Source organism: Fundulus heteroclitus, unplaced genomic scaffold, assembly GCF_011125445.2.
Source record: "Fundulus heteroclitus isolate FHET01 unplaced genomic scaffold, MU-UCD_Fhet_4.1 scaffold_68, whole genome shotgun sequence".
Lineage (NCBI taxonomy): Eukaryota > Metazoa > Chordata > Actinopteri > Cyprinodontiformes > Fundulidae > Fundulus > Fundulus heteroclitus.
In genome coordinates this window covers 914,292-934,369 of record NW_023397121.1, presented here as the reverse complement: position 1 = coordinate 934,369, position 20,078 = coordinate 914,292, and the positions used below count along the sequence as shown (strand labels likewise).

The 20,078-nt window shown below is 49.6% G+C and overlaps 1 protein-coding gene across 1 annotated transcript; it reads left to right on the top strand.

Annotated features, from left to right (window-relative positions):
• The first annotated feature begins 721 nt into the window (after positions 1 to 721).
• xdh (xanthine dehydrogenase) lies at positions 722 to 16,660 on the top strand. Its single transcript, XM_036133855.1, has 35 exons — positions 722 to 1,186; positions 1,666 to 1,723; positions 2,838 to 2,934; positions 3,052 to 3,160; positions 3,253 to 3,379; positions 3,454 to 3,515; positions 5,491 to 5,580; positions 5,667 to 5,747; positions 6,266 to 6,413; positions 6,616 to 6,708; positions 6,846 to 6,997; positions 8,080 to 8,173; positions 9,412 to 9,521; positions 9,749 to 9,933; positions 10,003 to 10,165; positions 10,245 to 10,334; positions 10,411 to 10,580; positions 12,158 to 12,281; positions 12,357 to 12,476; positions 12,559 to 12,655; positions 12,726 to 12,847; positions 13,048 to 13,181; positions 13,251 to 13,338; positions 13,425 to 13,511; positions 13,595 to 13,786; positions 13,860 to 14,005; positions 14,476 to 14,557; positions 14,648 to 14,743; positions 14,992 to 15,195; positions 15,353 to 15,405; positions 15,483 to 15,597; positions 15,754 to 15,819; positions 15,891 to 16,079; positions 16,149 to 16,316; positions 16,401 to 16,660. Exons 1-35 carry the CDS (start codon positions 869 to 871, stop codon positions 16,449 to 16,451), a joined length of 4,281 nt encoding a protein of 1,426 aa, XP_035989748.1. The 5' UTR covers positions 722 to 868; the 3' UTR covers positions 16,452 to 16,660.
• Positions 16,661 to 20,078: the final 3,418 nt, after the last annotated feature.

Sequence of the window (20,078 nt, the reverse complement as noted above, 5' to 3'; positions counted from 1 at the left end):
CCAGAACATGAGGCCTTCAGTCAGGCAGGGTGGTGGCAGAACGTGTCCTGCTCCTCAGAACCAGAACATGAGACCTTCAGTCAGGCAGGGTGGTGGCAGAACGTGTTCTGCTCCTCAGAACCAGAACATGAGGCCCACAGTCAGGCAGGGTGGTGGCAGAACGTGTCCTGCTCCTCAGAACCAGAACATGAGACCTTCAGTCAGGCAGGGCGGTGGCAGAACGTGTCCTGCTCCTCAGAACCAGAACATGAGGCCTTCAGTCAGGCAGGGTGGTGGCAGAACGTGTCCTGCTCCTCAGAACCAGAACATGAGACCTTCAGTCAGGCAGGGTGGTGGCAGAACGTGTTCTGCTCCTCAGAACCAGAACATGAGACCTTCAGTCAGGCAGGGTGGTGGCAGAATGATGGTCTGGGCTGCATCGCTGCTCCAGGACCTGGACGACTTTCTGCTCTGCGGCAGAAGACCCTGAAGGAGAAGGTCCGAGCACCAGGCTGTGAGAACACCAGGGTTCTGCAGCAGAATAATTACCCAGAACACACCAGCTGCTCCACCACAGAACCGCTGTCTGAGTGGTCTAGTCAAAGTCTGCTCTTCATTCTGATTGAAATGATGGGACCAGGTGGATCTGAGCTGGTTCCTAGAGACGTTTAAGATCTGGTACCATCAACACCTGATGGGGAACAGCCATTGGGATGGGGGGGGGGGGGGGGGGTGTGATTAATTTAGCAGCAGGCCTGGTTCTGTCAGACCCGTCATGGCGGCAGCGTGATCTCACGCCTCCTCAGTTACGTAACCGTACTGTACCTCCTCACGACCTTTGACCCCTGTGGCTGTGAATGATTAGCCTGCAGAGGCGTGTAAGAAGTTTATGATCAAAGTTCTGCCCGGGTTCTGCGCCCTCACCGCGCACCCAGCCTGGTTCCCCTCCAGTTGGACCGCCGCCTCGGCCCTTTGGTTCTGGTGGGACGGAGGAGGAGGAAGAGGAGGAGGAAGAGGAGGAGGAGGGACCAGGAGCATCTTTAAAAGCCCGCAGCATGGAGGAGCGCAGGACTCTGTCAGCAGAACCATGGCTGGAACTCAGAACCGGACCGGGTCTGAGACGCAGGACTCTGTCAGCAGAACCATTACTGGACCTGAGAACCGGACCGGGTCTGATGAGCTCATCTTCTTTGTGAATGGAAGGAAGGTAAGACTGGATCAGACCCGGGTTCTGATGGTGTTTAACATATCTGTGATTAACCAGAACATGACAATGTTCTGCCGGGTCCAACTGGCCCGGCCGGGTTCTGATGGTGTTTAACATGTCTGTTAAATAGAACATGACAATGTTCTGCCGGATCCAACTGGCCCGGCCGGGTTCTGATGGTGTTTAACATGTCTGTTAAATAGAACATGACAATGTTCTGCCGGGTCCGACTGGCCCGGCCGGGTTCTGAGGATCAGAACCGTGTGCTGAGCTCGTGGTTCTGAGTGGCGTTAAATCTGTGGAGATCCGGGGAGAAATGTGACTGAATCTGCCGTGAAGCCTCAGATTTCCCCGGACTATCAGGGAAAATACCAACAGAACACGGGTTCCTGAGTTCTGACCCGGTTCTCCGTCTGTGCTCCGGTCCGTTTGGGCCTCAGAACCGAGCCTGGATGCTAACAGAGACTTTCCTCTTGCAGATTGTTGAGAGGAACCCTGACCCTGAGACGACGCTGCTGACCTACCTGAGGAGGAAACGTAAGCCCACTTTGATCCGGAACCGTTCCTTTAGACCAAAACCAGAACCAGAACCGGAACGGCCCGGATGAAGATCCGCTGGCCGGGCAGAACCAGCGGGTCCATGCACCCTAGAGTCAGCTGTAACCAGGAAGGAGAAGTTTTCCCACCCTTCAGCTGGTGCTGGGTGGACGCAGAGGAACCGAAGGTCCAATCAGGAGAAGGTCCAGCCATCTCCCTGCTGCCTTGCAACAAGAAGGTTGTGGGTTTAAATCCCGGCTGCCAGCTTAACTGGTGGCGGTTCCACTGCTGGGTGTCGTTTCACTTCAGGGGGAAACCCGGGTCTCAGTCTGTAAAGTAGGCGACCGGACATGGAGGGTTTCTGTCAGAGGTCAGAGGTCAGGTACAGTCCAGCCGTCCGTCAAGGTAAACACACTGAACCCTGCAGACTCAGCAGGACAACCGTCTGGAGACAGGACCGTCTCCAGGAGTCCAAATAGAGACGGGGACGAGATGTACGGGTTCCCTGGAGAGAACATGTGGTTCTAAATGGTGGCTGGTAGAACCGTCCTAGTTGGTCTACAATCTAGACAACTCCTGATTGACGTCAGTACCTCTGGGCCTAAAGTCCCAGAACATCCAGGGCAGGAAAAAAGGCCTTTTATGGTGAACAGGAAGAACATCAGCGGTCAGGACCTCAGAGTGTTCCTCATCCGGATCTCACAGTGTTCCAGATTAGGACGTCAGAGGGTTCCTCATCAGGACCATAGAGTGTGTTGGGGTGTTGCTTATAGGACGTTAGAGTGTTCCTGACACTGAGGCTGGAAAGCTCTCTGTCACTAGTCTCACCATGTCGGTGTTCCTCACCAGTCCTAATCTCACCATGTCGTGTTCCTCACCAGTCCTAATCTCACCATGTCCATGTTCCTCATCAGTCCTAATGTTGTCCATGTTTAGGAACGTATTGCCAGGTCCCACTGCCCATCAGTCCTAGTCTCACCATGTCCATGTTCCCCATCAGTCCTAATGTCCATGTTTAGGAACGTTATTGCCAGGTCCCACTGCCCATCAGTCCTAGTCTCACCATGTCGGTGTTCCTCACCAGTCCTAGTCTCACCATGTCGTGTTCTTCCAGTGGGCCTGACAGGGACCAAGCTGGGCTGTGCTGAGGGGGGCTGTGGCGCCTGCACCGTCATGGTGTCGCGGTACCAGCCGGCCTCTCAGCGGCTGCTGTATCCTTCCTCTGTGCTGGAGAAGCAGGACCTCGGTCATGTGCTTCCATCTGACTCTCCACACCCCAAACTGATTTCACAGCTGCTCAGAGAACGTTTGTCCTGAACTCAGCCCAGTCACTGCGCCGTCAACGCCTGCCTCGCCCCCCTGTGCTCCCTGCACCTGGTCGCCGTGACCACCGTGGAGGGGATCGGCAGCGTGGCGAGGAAGCTCCACCCTGTACAGGTGAGACGGCACACCTGCTTCAGGTGAAGAAGCTGCTGTGGTTGGGTATCTACCGCTGAACCTTGATAGACGTCCGTGTTGTCCATGTTTAGGAACGTATTGCCAGGGCCCACGGCTCACAGTGTGGGTTCTGCACGCCGGGGATCGTCATGTCCATGTACACCCTGCTGAGAAACAACCCCAGACCAAGCATGGCTGACGTGGAGGAGGCCTTCCAAGGTTCTCCTTCTACCCTCACCTCATGGAGCCAGAGCTGTCCTCACTGCATTAATGAAAACAATCTTTGCTCTCAGGAAACCTGTGCCGCTGTACTGGATACAGACCTATTCTGGAGGGATACAAGACATTCACCGTGGTAAGGACACCTCTACACCTTTTTAGGCTTCACCAGCTGTCTCACAGGAGTCTCTGGCCTGTACAGACCCAGGAGTCCCTGTAGAGACAGTACTGAGTCCTAGAAGTCCCTCTACAGATAGTAATGAGTCCCTGTAGAGACAGTACTGAGTCCCAGGTGTCCATAAGGAGACAGTAATGATTCCCAGGTGTCCATAAGGAGACAGTAATGATTCCCAGGTGTCCATAAGGAGACAGTAATGATTCCCAGGTGTCCATATAGAGACAGTAATGATTCCCAGGTGTCCATATAGAGACAATAATGACCCCCAGGTGTCCATATAGAGACAGTAATGACCCCCAGGTGTCCATATAGACAGTAATGATTCCCAGGTGTCCATATAGAGACAGTAATGACTCCCAGGTGTCCATATAGAGACAGTAATGACTCCCAGGTGTCCATAAGGAGACAGTAATGACTCCCAGGTGTCCATATAGAGACAGTAATGATTCCCAGGTGTCCATATAGAGACAGTAATGATTCCCAGGTGTCCATATAGAGACAGTAATGACTCCCAGGAGTCCATATAGAGACAGTAATGACTCCCAGGAGTCCATATAGAGACAGTAATGACTCCCAGGTGTCCATATAGAGACAGTAATGACTCCCAGGTGTCCATATAGAGACAGTAATGATTCCCAGGTGTCCATATAGAGACAGTAATGACTCCCAGGTGTCCATATAGAGACAGTAATGACTCCCAGGTGTCCATAAGGAGACAGTAATGACTCCCAGGTGTCCATATAGAGACAGTAATGATTCCCAGGTGTCCATATAGAGACAGTAATGATTCCCAGGTGTCCATATAGAGACAGTAATGACTCCCAGGTGTCCATAAGGAGACAGTAATGATTCCCAGGTGTCCATATAGAGACAGTAATGACCCCCAGGAGTCCATATAGAGACAATAATGACTCCCAGGGGTCCCTGTAGAGACAGTAATGACTCCCAGGTGTCCATATAGAGACAGTAATGACCCCCAGGAGTCCATATAGAGACAATAATGACTCCCAGGGGTCCCTGTAGAGACAGTAATGACTCCCAGGGGTCCATATAGAGACAGTAATGACTCCCAGGGGTCCATATAGAGACAGTAGCATGTCCCAGGGCCCATAGTCACAAAGGTCCTCAGTCTCTCAGAGCTCAGAGTTTAGCCTAAGATTCCTGCCTAGGAGCTTCAGAGGGTTTCAGACGCTGCTTAGAGTGACTCTGAGAAAGGAGACGACAAGAGAGTTTTATTTTACTGAGGAGGTGTTGTTGAACCTGTTGGATCAGGCAATACAGAAAATATTGTCTCACCTCTGATATTCTTTGTAAATTTCTCCACTTTTAATTCATGATTATTCCATATTTCCCCTATTATTTATTTATCCTCAACAAAATCACAATATTAGAGCTGTGCATTTAACCCGTCGGGGTGCTGAATCTAATTCATTTCCCTCTATGGGGTAATAAAGTTTATTTATCTACATATTAATAACTTATTGTTAAAGAAGTTAATGAGCTCACTTCCTCCGCTGTTCAGGTGGTGGATCAGCCAATCAGCTCTCTCTGTTTAAATGGTGGATCAGCCAATCAGCTCTCTCTGTTTAAATGGTGGATCAGCCAATCAGCTCTCTCTGTTTAAATGGTGGATCAGCCAATCAGCTCTCTCTGTTTCCTCCATCTTCCTGCTTCAGACACTCTGAGCCTAGCTAAAATTCCTCCTCACTTATAACATTTGTCACATTATCAGCTGTCTGAAGGCCTGATATGCTTTGAGAATAACTTTTACATAACTTTTTTAATATAAAATTCTAAGAAAAAAAGATTTGTTGCTAAAATGACGTCACAAAGAGCTCCTTTTAGCCTGAGGGTTGTGTGTGAATACTGACACTGGTGTCCACACAGAGATAATGGTGGTCCACCCAGTCACAGATGGCCTTTGTTCCTCTAGGATGGCGGCTGTTGTGGAGGCAAAGGGAAAGATGGCTGCTGTATGACCAATGGGAACGGAGGGCTCCAAAACTCAAAGGACGGCTCTGAGGTAAGCCTCACTAAAAGCAAATAACAGCGGTAAATTGTAGCTTTGGTCAGCATGTTTGAGGCAGTAACATGTACTTTATTGCACAGGAGGCCACATCTCTCTACAACACCGCAGACTTTGAGCCTTATGACCCAACGCAGGAAGTCATCTTCCCTCCTGAACTCATGGTACGCAGCAGCAGAATGCTGCAGGGCTTCAGAGAAGTGTCCTAACCATTAATGTGTTACATTTAGACCAGACTATAATCACCATACAGTCAAACATCAGTTTTCATTTAACGACCAGGGAACAGGAGCAATAATAATAATAATAACTGCTGTGGGGGTCCCAACCAGGCTGAAAACCATTAATGTGTTACATATAGACCAGACTATCATCAGCATAGAGTCAAACGTTGGTTTTCATTTAATGACCAGGGAACAGGAGCAATAATAACTGCTGTGGGGGTCCCAACCAGGCTGAAAACCATTAATGTGTTACATTTAGACCAGACTATCATCAGCATAGAGTCAAACATCAGTTTTCATTTAATGACCAGGGAACAGGAGTAATAATAATAATAATAACTGCTGTGGGGTCCTTTCTACCTGTGGTTGTGTAGACTTGTTGCTGTCATACACCGCTGGCCTCTTCATGTGAAGATGTGTCTGATTTCTGAAACGTTCCTCCTGTTCTGCTCCCACAGAGTTTGTCTAAATGTGGAGAATCGTCTCGTTCTCTCCGGTTCCGTGGAGAACGGACAACATGGCTGCAGCCGGACAGTCTGCATGAGTTTCTGCTCCTGAAGTGGAAACATCCAGACGCCCGAGTGGTGGTGGGGAACACTGAAGTGGGTGAGTGAGTGGGTGGCTGCTCCACCTCCACCCATCCGTCTGTTCATCCGTTCATCTGTTCATCCATCCGTCTGTTCATCTGTTCATCCATCTGTCTGTTCATCCGTTCATCCATCTGTCTGTCCATCCATCCATCCATCCATCCATCCACCCATCCATCCATCCATCCATCATCCATCATGCGATCTGTCCTCTGTTACAGGCATTGAAGTCAAATTTAAAAACATGGCGTACCCAGTGGTCCTGGCTCCAGGTTCCATCGCTGAGCTGAATGCAGTGACTCACACTGAAGACGGTGAGTTACTGCGTTCCTGCAGAACCTGAAGAACCACAGCAGAGACACAACGGCATGATGGCCTTGGTTTCTAACCACAACTTCCAAGCAGACAGCAGAAGACGTGAATAAACGTTGTCTCTGGTCTGCCTCTGCAGGTATCGTGTTTGGTGCAGCATGCACTCTCAGCCACATGGGGGCAGTGCTGAGGAAGGCGGTGCAGAGTCTTCCTCCTCATCAGACCGAGGTCTTCCAGGCAGTCCTGGAGCAGCTGCAGTGGTTTGCTGGACAGCAGATCCGCAACGTGGCTGTGAGTCCCTGATTCAGCCTGTGGGCCGTCTGGTACCGTTTGGTACCGACTGGTACCAGTCAGCTTCTCTGCCTCGACTGGTACCATTCAGCTGCTCTACCACGACTGGTACCAGTCAGCTACTCTACCCCGACTGGTACCAATCAGCTTCTCTACCACGACTGGTACCAATCAGCTTCTCTACCACGACTGGTACCAGTCAGCATCTCTGCCTCGACTGGTACCAGTCAGCTTCTCTACCTCGACTGGTACCAATCAGCTTCTCTACCACGACTGGTACCAGTCAGCATCTCTGCCTCGACTGGTACCAGTCAGCTTCTCTACCACGACTGGTACCAGTCAGCTTCTCTACCAGTTAGTTCCAGTCAGCTTCTCTACCCCGACTGGTACCAGTCAGCTACTCTACCAGTCGGTACTAAACGTCTGGTACCAACTGGTACCAGTCAGCTTCTCTACCCCCACTGGTACCAATCAGCTTCTCTACCACGACTGGTACCAGTCAGCTTCTCTACCACGACTGGTACCAGTCAGCATCTCTACCACGACTGGTACCAATCAGCTACTCTACCACGACTGGTACCAATCAGCTACTCTACCAGTCGGTACCAAATGTCTGGTACCAACTGGTACCATTCAGCTTCTTTACCTGTTGATACCAAACATCTAGGACCAACTGGTACCAATCAGCTTTTCTACCACGACTGGTACCATCAGCTTATCCAAACCTCTGGTACCAACTGGTACCATTCAGCTTCTCTACCAGTCGGTACCAAACGTCTGGTACCAACTGGTACCATTCAGCTTCTGTACCAAAGCTGATGTCCCTATGGGTGCACAGAGCCTGAGGTGCAGTCCATTAGGTCTTCTCCACCTAAAAGAGGCCTTTCCCAGGACAGACACTGAAGAAACTGAAGCATTTGGGTTGAGTAGGAGTGAGCAGAACCTGCAGAACCTGGGTTTACCCTAACCCACTATCCACCAGGAGGTGGTTTGGTGACTCAGGGAAATGAAGCTTTGCTCACATCATTAAAACACTACGCTGTGATAAATGGTTTGTCTAAGTGGTGCTGTTGTGTTTTCAGGCTGTGGGCGGAAACATCATGACAGCCAGTCCCATATCTGACCTCAACCCCGTTTTTATGGCAGCGGGCTGTAAACTCACGCTGATGGACAAAGGTAGCGCTTCTTCTCTCTGTCAGGACGGCTTCTGTGTCTGAGCTTTATATTAACAGGACTGTAACCTGTGAAGAAGCTGTTATTCATGATAGCTGTGAATATACAGCCATGGTAGAGTTACAGCACTCAGGTCACGCTGTCTCTGGGTGTTTACCTGGGACAGGAGCTGGACTGACCTTTCATCAGCAGTCCAAAACGGACGTCTTTCTGCCTGTAAACAGCCGGTTATATAAGTTTTCATCAGAGCTTGTGCAACACAGAGCTTTTGATGTTCCTTGAACTTGAGGCACGTGAGCTCCAGTTAAACGAGGAACAAGGTTCACCGGTAATTCAGCTAGAACTGATGATTAACAGTAGAGACACATTCATCTCCAGAGATACCTTTGCTCTTTCTGCTGGGGTCTAAGAGGGAACAAGGTAGCTGCTGGAACTTAAAGCCCCTGATTAACTCATCATCATGTGTGGGACACCTCTGTAGATCAGCAGTTTTGTGGCTTCGCTGCTCTAAAGCATCCAGGGGTGTGTTAGCAGAATGCCAGGGTGGAAAATCCTCAGCAGTGACCTCACAGCAGCAACTGCTGCCCTGAAGTCCATCTTCCTGCAGAGGGTTCAAAGGTCATCTCCAGACCTGAAATCCATCATCCTGCAGAGATGAACATAATTCCAGGAGGAGAACATCTCAGCAGCTTCCAGCCTTCCAGGATGGACGTCCAGCAGGTTCAGCCCAAGATCAGAGAAATGAGACCACCTCAGACTCTACAGGCCTCAGTTAGCAGGTCAAAGGTTAAAGGTCATGACCCTGAACCAGTCTGGCTGCTGGAAGGGTTGAAGGAGAAAGTCTCTTCTTTCCAGAACCAAGATGGACAGAACCAAGATGGACAGAACCATGATAAACAGGACCCTGATGTACAGGACCATGACACAGCAGACCAGCTGTTAAACCCAGGGGAATGGCGTGTTTTGCAGCTACAGGTCTCGGAGATGTTGCCGTCTCTGAGTGGACCATCAGCCGGACTGAGATGCTGTGGTGGACCTTCAGAGAGCTTAGCAGATGATGAGCCAAACCCCTCCCTGTGACTCTGAACACCGATAAAACCAAACAGAAGAGCTCCACAGGGAGTCCGTGCGGCTCCATGCACACACCTGGACAGCATCACACACCTGTCCAGTCCTGCTTTGTCTTTGATGAAGACTATGACTGCATCATCGTTCTGACCTTTCACCTCTCCATCCTCTAGATGGCAGTCGGGAGGTCCTCATGGATGACAGCTTCTTCACAGGTTACAGGAAGACAGCTGTAGAACCTCAGGAGATCCTGCTCTCCATTCACATCCCATACAGCCAGAAGGTAGGTGTGACATCATAACCCGTGTCCCTCGCCAAGCTAACAGCTGCTGAAGTCCCCAGACTGCCGTGAAGTTGTGTGTCGTAACCTATGAACACACGTTGGACCACGTTGGACCACGTTGGACCACGTTAAACTGTCAGGAAACATCTTGACGTGACCTCCAGCTATAACCAGACGCCTCCTCTGTCTCCTTTCATCCACCAACTACCTTCTGTGTGTCGCCACAGAGTCAGTTCATCTCAGCCTTCAAACAGTCCCCTCGCCGTGAGGATGACATCAGCATCGTGACCGCGGCCATGAGCGTCACCTTCTCTCCTGGGACTGATGTGGTTAAAGACCTGAGGCTGAGTTTTGGCGGCATGGCGCCGGTGACGGTGCTGGCCAGGAGGACGGCAGACAGACTGCTGGGAAGGTAAAGGTTATCTGTGAGGTTTAACCCGTTAGAGGAAGACCAGAGGCAACAATACGCTGTGTCAATCAGGCAGTGGGGGGAGGAGCTTCTCCAGGAGGCTTGCTCCTTGTTGGCTGAGGAGATGAGCCTGGACCCCTCTGCACCTGGTGGCATGGTCTCGTACCGGCGGACCCTCACCCTGAGCCTCTTCTACAAGTTCTACCTGAGGGTTCTGCAGAAGCTCAGGCTGCAGGTTTGTCTCATGGAGCTCCACGACTGACCAGACTAAGCTCAGACTACCTTTAAAGACAACTGCCTCGTTGCTCTACCAGGGTCTCAGCGTGCAGGAGGTGAGCTCAGAGTGTCTTAGTGCCACAGAGGTCTACCGTCCAGAGACACCGTCCAGCGTCCAGGTCTACCAGGTACAGCAAACACACCTCCACCAGGGAGACAGACACCTTAGCTGTCCTGGAGCGTAATTCTCTGCTCCGCCTGCAGGCAGTGCCAGAGGGCCAGAGCCTGGGGGATGTGGTCGGCCGTCCCATAATGCACCTGTCAGCCCTGAAGCAGGCCACAGGTGAGGCGGTGTACTGTGACGATGTGCCTCTCTACGAGAACGAGCTCTACCTGGCCCTCATCACCAGCACCAAGGCTCATGCTAGGATACTGTAAGGCATACTTCAGACACACCTGTCCAGCATCACACACCTGTCCAGCATCACACACCTGTACAGTCTCACACACCTGTCCAGCATCACACACCTGGACAGCATCACACACCTGTACAGTCTCACACACCTGTACAGTCTTACACACCTGGACAGCATCACACACCTGGACAGTCTCACACACCTGTCCAGTCTCACACACCTGTCCAGCATCACACACCTGTACAGTCTCACACACCTGTCCAGCCTCACACACCTGTCCATTCTCACACACCTGGACAGTCTCACACACCTGTCCAGTCTCACACACCTGTCCAGCATCACACACCTGTACAGTCTCACACACCTGTCCAGCATCACACACCTGTACAGTCTCACACACCTGTACAGTCTTACACACCTGGACAGCATCACACACCTGGACAGTCTCACACACCTGTCCAGTCTCACACACCTGTCCATTCTCACACACCTGGACAGTCTCACACACCTGTCCAGTCTCACACACCTGTCCAGCATCACACACCTGTACAGTCTCACACACCTGTCCAGCATCACACACCTGTACAGCATCACACACCTGTCCAGCCTCACACACCTGTCCAGTCTCACACACCTGGACAGAATCACACACCTGTCCAGCATCACACGTCTTACACACCTGGACAGCCTCACACACCTGGACAGCCTCACACACCTGTCCAGCATCACACGTCTTACACACCTGGACAGTCTCACACACCTGGACAGCCTCACACACCTGGACAGTATCACACACCTGGACAGTCTCACACACCTGTCCAGTCTCACACACCTGGACAGTCTCACACACCTGTCCAGCATCACACGTCTTACACACCTGGACAGTCTCACACACCTGGACAGCCTCACACACCTGGACAGTATCACACACCTGGACAGTCTCACACACCTGTCCAGTCTCACACACCTGGACAGTCTCACACACCTGTCCAGCATCACACACCTGTCCAGTCTTACACACCTGGACAGAATCACACATCTGGACAGCCTCACACACCTGGACAGCCTCACACACCTGGACATCCTCACACACCTGTCCAGTCTTACACACCTGGACAGCCTCACACACCTGGACAGCCTCACACACCTGGACAGTATCACACACCTGTCCAGTCTTACACACCTGGACAGCCTCACACACCTGGACAGTCTCTCACACCTGTCCAGTCTTACACACCTGGACAGAATCACACATCTGGACAGCCTCACACACCTGGACAGCCTCACACACCTGTCCAGTCTTACACACCTGGACAGCCTCACACACCTGGACAGCCTCACACACCTGGACAGTATCACACACCTGTCCAGTCTTACACACCTGGACAGCCTCACACACCTGGACAGTCTCTCACACCTGTCCAGTCTCACACACCTGTCCAGTCTCTCACACCTGGACAGTCTCTCACACCTGTCCAGTCTCTCACACATGGACAGAATCATACACCTGTCCAGTCTCTCACACCTGTCCAGCATCACACACCTGTCCATTCTCACACACCTGTCCAGTCTCACCTGCGGTGCGTTTGTTGCAGCTCTGTGGACACAGCAGCAGCAGAGCGGTCTCCTGGAGTCGTCTGCTGTCTCTTTGCCAGCGATGTTCCCGGCAGCAACGTAACCGGTATGAGACAAGACGAGACCGTGTTTGCTGACGGCCAGGTAAGTTTCTGTTGGGCCGACCAACCGCGGGGCTTTGTCAGGGTTGGGTTAGAGACTTGTCCGTTTATTTTGTAGGTGACCTGTGTGGGTCACATCGTTGGTGCTGTGGTGGCCGACACCCAGCTTCATGCTCAGAGAGCTGCCAAAGCTGTGAAGATCCAGTATGAAGAGCTGGAGCCAGTTATCACCATCCAGGTAAGACCAGAAACACCTGAGCAGCTCAGGAGGGACCTCGCTGAAGACGTGAAGTCTAACCTTCACTGTGCTTCTCCTGCAGGAAGCCATCGTCGCTCAGTCCTTCTACAAGCCAATCAGAACCATCCAGAGCGGAGACCTGGAAGCAGGCTTTAAGCAAGCTGACCACATCCTGGACGGTAGGGCGGTGCCTCTCCACCTGTCTGAGCCGGTCAATCAGACACTAACGAGTCCACAACTGTCTCCCAGGTGAGATCCATATTGGAGGCCAGGAGCATTTCTACCTGGAGACAAATGTCACGCTAGCTGTTCCCCGAGAGGACGGAGAAATGGAGCTCTTTATATCAAGCCAATCACCGTCTGATTCCCAGGTAACTCAGAACCTGGAAAATCACGTTGAAGAGTAGTTAATTAACGTCCAAGACCGATTACGCACTGAAAGTTAAAGTTTAATTTTGGTCCACTTTCCTTTGATTGAGACGACCTGTAACACCAGAACATAATGAAACGTATTGCCAAACCAGAACCATGCGGGCATAGAACCTGACCCGTCCCTGTCTGTCTTCCTCAGGCCTTTGTAGCAAAGGCCCTGGGGGTCCCAGCAAACCGGGTGCTGGTACGAGTTAAGAGGATGGGCGGAGGGTTTGGAGGCAAAGAAAGCAGAACCTCCGTGTTGTCCACCGTTGTTGCTGTGGCAGCAGATAAGTAAGTGTACCCTGGTGTTAGACTGAAACTCTGAACCTAGGAGGATTTAAAGAGGGTTGTGTCTTTCAGGCTGAAGCGACCTGTCAGGTGTATGCTGGACAGAGACGAGGACATGTTGATCACTGGAGGCCGACACCCGTTCTATGGAAAATACAAAGTACACAGACCCCCTGAGTTCACCTGTGCTCTGGACGGAGGCAGAGCTGTTGGGGGTGTAGCTTCAGGCCTTGTTTTCTGTTCCAGGTGGGGTTCCTCCAGACTGGAAAGGTGGTGGCTCTGGATGTGACGTTCTACAGTAACGCTGGAAACTCCATGGACCTCTCTCAAGCAGTGAGTGGCATCCAAAGCCAGGATTCCCCTACATTGGATCACGCCGTACGCTGATGATAATTTGGTTTTCTGTAATCGTTCAGATCATGGAGCGGGCTCTGTTTCACATGGAAAACTCATACTCTATACCCAACGTGCGCGGCCAAGGCTTCATATGCCGCACCAACCTGCCCTCCAACACGGCCTTCAGGGGCTTTGGAGGGCCCCAAGGCATGATGGTTGCTGAGAACTGGATCACAGACGTGGCTCATTGCTTGGGCCGCTCTGCTGAGGAGGTCAGTAGATGAATAAACGAGCATCTGAACTTGGCGTAGGAGCAGCCAATCAGAGTGCCTCTTCATCCTGCAGGTGCGACGGTTGAACCTGTACCTGGAGGGCGAGTCGACGCCCTACAACCAGATCCTGCACGGGGTCACACTGGACCGCTGCTGGGACGAGTGTCTCTCAAGGTCCGAGTACGAGAGACGGCGAGCTGCTGCTGACCTTTTTAACAGGTAAAGACACTCTTTGCTAATTAAGGTGAAGGAAAGTTTCAGGTCCAGCTGACAGGAGGTGTACTAGGCAAGAACAACAACCGGACTGGTTTTAACCTCCTGGGAAGGAAAGCCCTTTATCGTCTTCCTTCAGTAGACTTCTGAAGGGGGCTAACTGACCTTTGACCTTTAGAGCTGAAAGGTTACTCTAGAGGGCGACCGGCAGTTGATCAGGTACATCTTGGAAGGTTTCTTGACAATCAGGTAAAAATGAAAAGGAACTAAACAGCCACCTTTAGACGAAAAGCCACTGTAAAAAGTTGGGTCAGATACTAGCAGATCGCTATAGCGGCAACAAAACGACTCTAGTTTGCTGTTTGTTCGACTGATCAACCTGTTTAACTAGTCGTTGTGTGTTTAATGAGTGCAGATAAAAAACGCATCATAAACGGAGTGATAGCTGATCCATGAGGAGGGTTTTGTGTTTCCAGACAGAACCGGTGGACCAAACGAGGACTCGCGGTGGTGCCCACCAAGTTCGGCATCAGCTTCACGGCCACCTTCCTCAATCAGGTTTGCTCAACAGAAAACCGATCAGCTGGAGGTGTAAACTGTTCTCTGTGGGATCTAAGTGGTTTGTCTCGCTGTGTTCTCGGTCTTCAGGCCGGGGCTCTGGTTCACATCTACAGGGACGGTTCTGTGCTGTTGACTCATGGAGGGACCGAGATGGGACAGGGACTCCACACCAAGATGGTCCAGGTCCAAACTGAAATAAAAACTGCTCCTTAATACCTTCCTGTCTTCAAATAGCTCATTACTTGTTCTCAGTGGTTGACTTGACCTCGTTTTAGAAGGAACTGCTCCCCCTTCTGGCCATTAAATGAACAGCAACGTCCTGTAATAAAACAAAGCATTAAATTATAGTTTGTTAGAGGATAACGTCCGCTGAACAGTAGTAGACGTTATAACGTCCACAGCGGCTGAAGATGATGCTGGCCTGTCTCCAGGTGGCCAGCAGGGTTCTGGGCATCCCCTGTGCCAGGATCTACGTCTCTGAGACCAGCACCAACACCGTGGCCAACACCAGCCCCACCGCCGCGTCCGCGTCCTCCGACCTCAACGGGGCGGCCGTCCTGAATGCCTGCCAGACTCTGCTGAAGCGCCTGGAGCCGTACAGGACCCAGAACCCCAAAGGATCCTGGGAGGACTGGGTGAGCAGAACCAAGGATGGTAGCTGTGGTCACTCCGCCTGGGTGTATTGCTGTTTCACTCTTTCTAGACACTAGACCAATGAAATGAGCTAAACATCTGGGATCTTCTCCCGATCAGACATCAGCGTGATTCTCCGTGTTGGTTTGTGGTTTCTAGGTGAAGGCAGCTTACCTGGACAGAGTCAACCTCAGTGCTAACGGCTTTTACAGGTGAGCTTCCAGACTTATTGCTTTAATGTGTTCAACCCGCCTGAAGGAGCCTCACGGGTCTCCTCCCTGTCCCTCAGGACTCCAGATCTGGGTTACGACTTCGACACGAACTCAGGCAGAGCTTTCAACTACTACAGCTACGGAGTGGCTTGTTCAGAGGTGGAGATCGATTGTCTGACTGGAGCTCACAAGGTATGCACCAACCAAACCCATCAACTCCCCTAAAGGGGGTAAATTCTCCTAGGGGTGGTCCACAAGGGTGTGTATTTGGGCCCAATGTCATCGTTTCCATTTGCTTGTTATTAGCTGAAGACCTTTTAAAGTTATTCCACACATTGTCTGTGGCAGAACCTGAGCACCACCATAGTGATGGACGTAGGTCACAGCCTGAACCCAGCCATCGACGTCGGACAGGTCAGTCGTTTAACCGTCGGCCCGTTCCTCTCTCAGCCTCTTCAGGTCTAAATGCTGCCGTCTGGGTGCAGGTTGAGGGGGGCTTCATGCAGGGTCTGGGCCTCTTCACCCTGGAGGAGCTCCATTATTCCCCCCGGGGGGTCCTGCTCACTCGGGGACCGGGGTCCTACAAGATTCCAGCCTTTGGTGACATCCCCACTCAGCTCACTGTGTCGCTGCTCCGTGACGCTCCCAACGATAAGGCCATCTTTGCCTCCAAGGTAACCGCTGACCGCAGAAGCAGCCCTGCTCTCACTTAGGGACCTTTAAACGCATCTTGTCTCACGCAGGCGGTGGGCGAGCCTCCTCTCTTCCTCGCCTCGTCGGTTTTCTACGCCATCAAAGACGCCGTCAGAGCTGCCCGGGCGGAGTCAGGAACGACCGGACCTTTCAGGCTGGACAGCCCAGCTTCTGCAGAAAGGATCCGGACCGCCTGCTGCGACCGATTCACCAAACTGGTACGAAAACGACCAGAAACACCCTGTGATCCGTCTCAGACACGAACAGCTGGTCTGATTCTGAGTCTCTGCTGGTTTCCTCAGTGTCCTCCTGCCCAGCCGGGGACCTTCACCCCCTGGTCTGTGCGGGTGTAGCAGAGGAACCTGAAGATCTGAAGCCCGGATCATCTCACTGACTCCTGGCTGACTGAGCTGGACTGCTGCGTGGTTCTGGGAACGTCTTCATCGCCCATCGTATCGGCTGCTGTTACTCGCTTATGTTCTCCTGAACCTCATCCACAAGGAAACCTGGGAACTCCATGTTGACAATTGTTCATGAATTAAATAAAACTCCAAGAATCCTGTTTGAGCCTGATTTTCATCCAGAAATAGACCCATCGATGTCTGTCTTTTATGTTTTGGCTAGCATGTCTGTTAGCGCCATCATCAGATGTGAGGAGTCAAGCTAGCCCGACTGAACACGGCTACACATCGACGGAAACGTCTGTTAGCGGCTCCGGTACGAGGAAAAATCCTCCCAAATGAACGGCGCCACCTATTCAGCCCAAATCAGACCAGAACCAATCAAACAGAACCTGGTTGGGGCTGCTGGCTAGCATTGATACCTGTGCCGAGCAATGGTAGCTAGCATAGCTAAACTGCTGGAAAACCAACGGCTAGCAATGATACATGCGCGGAGTAACGGTAGCTAGCATAGCTAAACTGCTGGAAAACCAACGGCTAACACTGATACCTGCGCAGAGCAATGGTAGCTAGCATTGCTAAACTTAACGGCGCTGATATCAAATAACAGGAAACCAAAGTGAAAGACGTTCAGAGCGTCATTCCCTGACGTGCCGAGGAAAAGAAGGAGCTGAAAGAAGAAGAGTACACAAATGTTCAGAAAACAGGCAGCTCTCAGACAGCCTTGCTAGCATTTAGCATCCAAACCTGCGTTCCTGCCTCCGTTTATGCTTCACTTTGCTTTTTTTTTGTTAAGACTTTTAACTGACTGCTCTTTATTTTTTAGCACCGTTCAGTACCAGGAAAAACAATCATCTCTAATGCTGGTTAAAACCAAACGGTCGTAGCTTAGCCAGTTTAAAACTTCAAACCTTTACTCTATTTTATTTTAATCCGTCACTCTTAGGGGTTTAAGTGACTCTATAAAACAAAATGCAACATTATTTGTGTTTAAAAAGGAAAAAGCAGAATTTTCTCTTCTTCAGGAACAAACATGAGGTTTATTGTAGTCGTGGCATAAAGCGGTCAGCAGGGGTCGCTATACTGCTGGATAATAAAATGAATGATGGATCGTTGATTTTAGGAAATATTTACAGGGACCTGAGTACATAGCCCAGTAATGTTTTAAAAGATTTATCTCAAAGATATTTAAAGTATAACTTTATTTTGAGGAGAGACTTTAGAATGGGAGTGGATGAAGGCTGCTAAAACTTCTAAATCCTAGTTTTCTTTTATTTTTTACACGATTTTCACCTGGTTTAAACCTGATGGAAAAGCAAAATCTAGACTTGATATTGGTTTCAGAAATGAAACATGAACTCTTCCAGATCACTGCATCATTAAACTCACATTAAAAACCCTAAAAATGGCATAAAGGGGGCAGGAAGGTCAGCTCAAACCTCCTTAAACATGAACTGTCAGGACATAAAAACAATAATCGATGACATAAACACAGACGCCTCATCATCAAAGCAGAGGAATAAATGAGAAAACACGTCACACTTCTATAATAAAGTTTTAATTCAAACAGAAGGAAGCAGACAATGTCAGAAATCTGCTAAACAAAGATAAATTAACTAACATAGACAATATTAGACAGGTTCTATGAATAAAACCCAGGAGGCCTCCAGCTGCTAAATAGACACAAGTTCTGCTTATTTCTGCAGAAATAAAAGTGATCAGGGGTCAGAGGCAGGTTGCTGGTTCAACGCCGCTCCTCTGGCCCCAGCATACATCTTCTGGGTGCATCAAGGCAAGGCGAGTTTATTTATATAAGACAATTCAGTACAGAGACGATGCAAACTGCTTTACATGATTTAAATATAGGAAAATAAAACAGAATAAAAGCAAGTAGGAATAAAATGTAGAAACAAACAAATAAAACATGGGAGAATAGAAACTAAAAGCAAACATTAAAAACAGCTGGACTACAAAGTTAAACTAATAATGTTTCAGTAGAACAGTTTAACTAGAACAGTTAAAATCCTGAACTAATATATTTTTAATCTTGATTTAAAGGAACTCAGGCTTTCAGCACTTTTCCAGTTTTCTGGAAGTTTGTTCCAGATCAGTGGAGCAGAGGAACTAAATGCTGCTTCTCCATGTCTGGTTCTGGTTCTGGTTCTGCAGAGCAGGCTGGAGCCAGAACCTCAGCGTTCTTATCAGAGAACAAAGCTCCTGTCCACCAGGGTTTCAGGGGTTTATGGGATGCAGAGATCTGCATGGAACCGCACAATAATAATAATAATAATAATAATAATAATAATAATAATAATAATAAAAGAACAATAATAATTTAACTCATTAAAAAAAGAATAATAACTCCCTGCAGCCAGAACTGATCATAATAATAATAATAATATAATAATAATAATAAAATAATAATTATAACAAAATAATAATAATATAATAATAATAATAAAATCATAATAATAAAATAACAATAATCATTTAACTCATTAATAAAGAATAATAACTCCCTGCAGCCAGAATTGATGATAATAATAAAATAATAATAATAATAATAATAATAATAATAATAATAAAAGAATAATAATAAATAATAATAAATAATAATCATTTAACTCATTAATAAAGAATAATAACTCCCTGCAGCCAGAACTGATAATAATAATAAAATAATAATAATAATAAAAGAATAATAATCATTTAACTCATTAATAAAGAATAATAACTCCCTGCAGCCAGAACTGATAATAATAATAAAAGATTAATAATAATAATAATAATCATTTAACTCATTACATAAAGGAGCACATCTAGAGACCCTCTGACTTCATCAGAACCTGCTAACAGGTTCTTTACAGTACCCCCCCCCCCCCCCCCCCCCCCTCCAGGGTCTCCATCCTCTGCTCAGCGATGCCTTTAGTTCTGGTCCAACGGGTCAGAACCTGGTTCTATAACACGCTCCCACCAGGAGGTCCACCTCCCCACTCCTCCTGACGTCCAGTTCCACGTTCCACGACTGGCAGCAGCAGCAGTGGGCCTCCAGTGGGTGGTTCCACAGTGAACCGGGTCAGAACCGATTATCTGAGACCAAAGGGGGAGAATGGAGCGTCTGTTGGGTCGGCTCTGCGTGACGGAACCGCTGACAGCTGACCCACGGCGCCTACGGCGAGCATCAGGGAGTCAGGAGGATTCTGGGAAAGTCCCTCTGCAGGACGCAGGGACAGAGCAGCACTGTCCTCCATGTCCCCCATGTTCTCCATGTCCTCCATGTTCTCCATGTCCTCCATGTTCTCCATGTTTTCCATGTTCTCCATGTTCTCCATGTTTTCCATGTTCTTCATGTCCTCCATGTTCTCCATGTCCTCCATGTTCTCCATGTTCTCCATGTTTTCCATGTTCTTCATGTCCTCCATGTTCTCCATGTCCTCCATGTTCTCCATGTTCTCCATGTCCTCCATGTTCTCCATGTCCTCCATGTAACTCCATGTCCCCCATGTAACTCCACGATCTCCATGTCCTCCATGTTCTCCATGTTCTCCACGTTCTCCATGTTCTCCATGTCCTCCATGT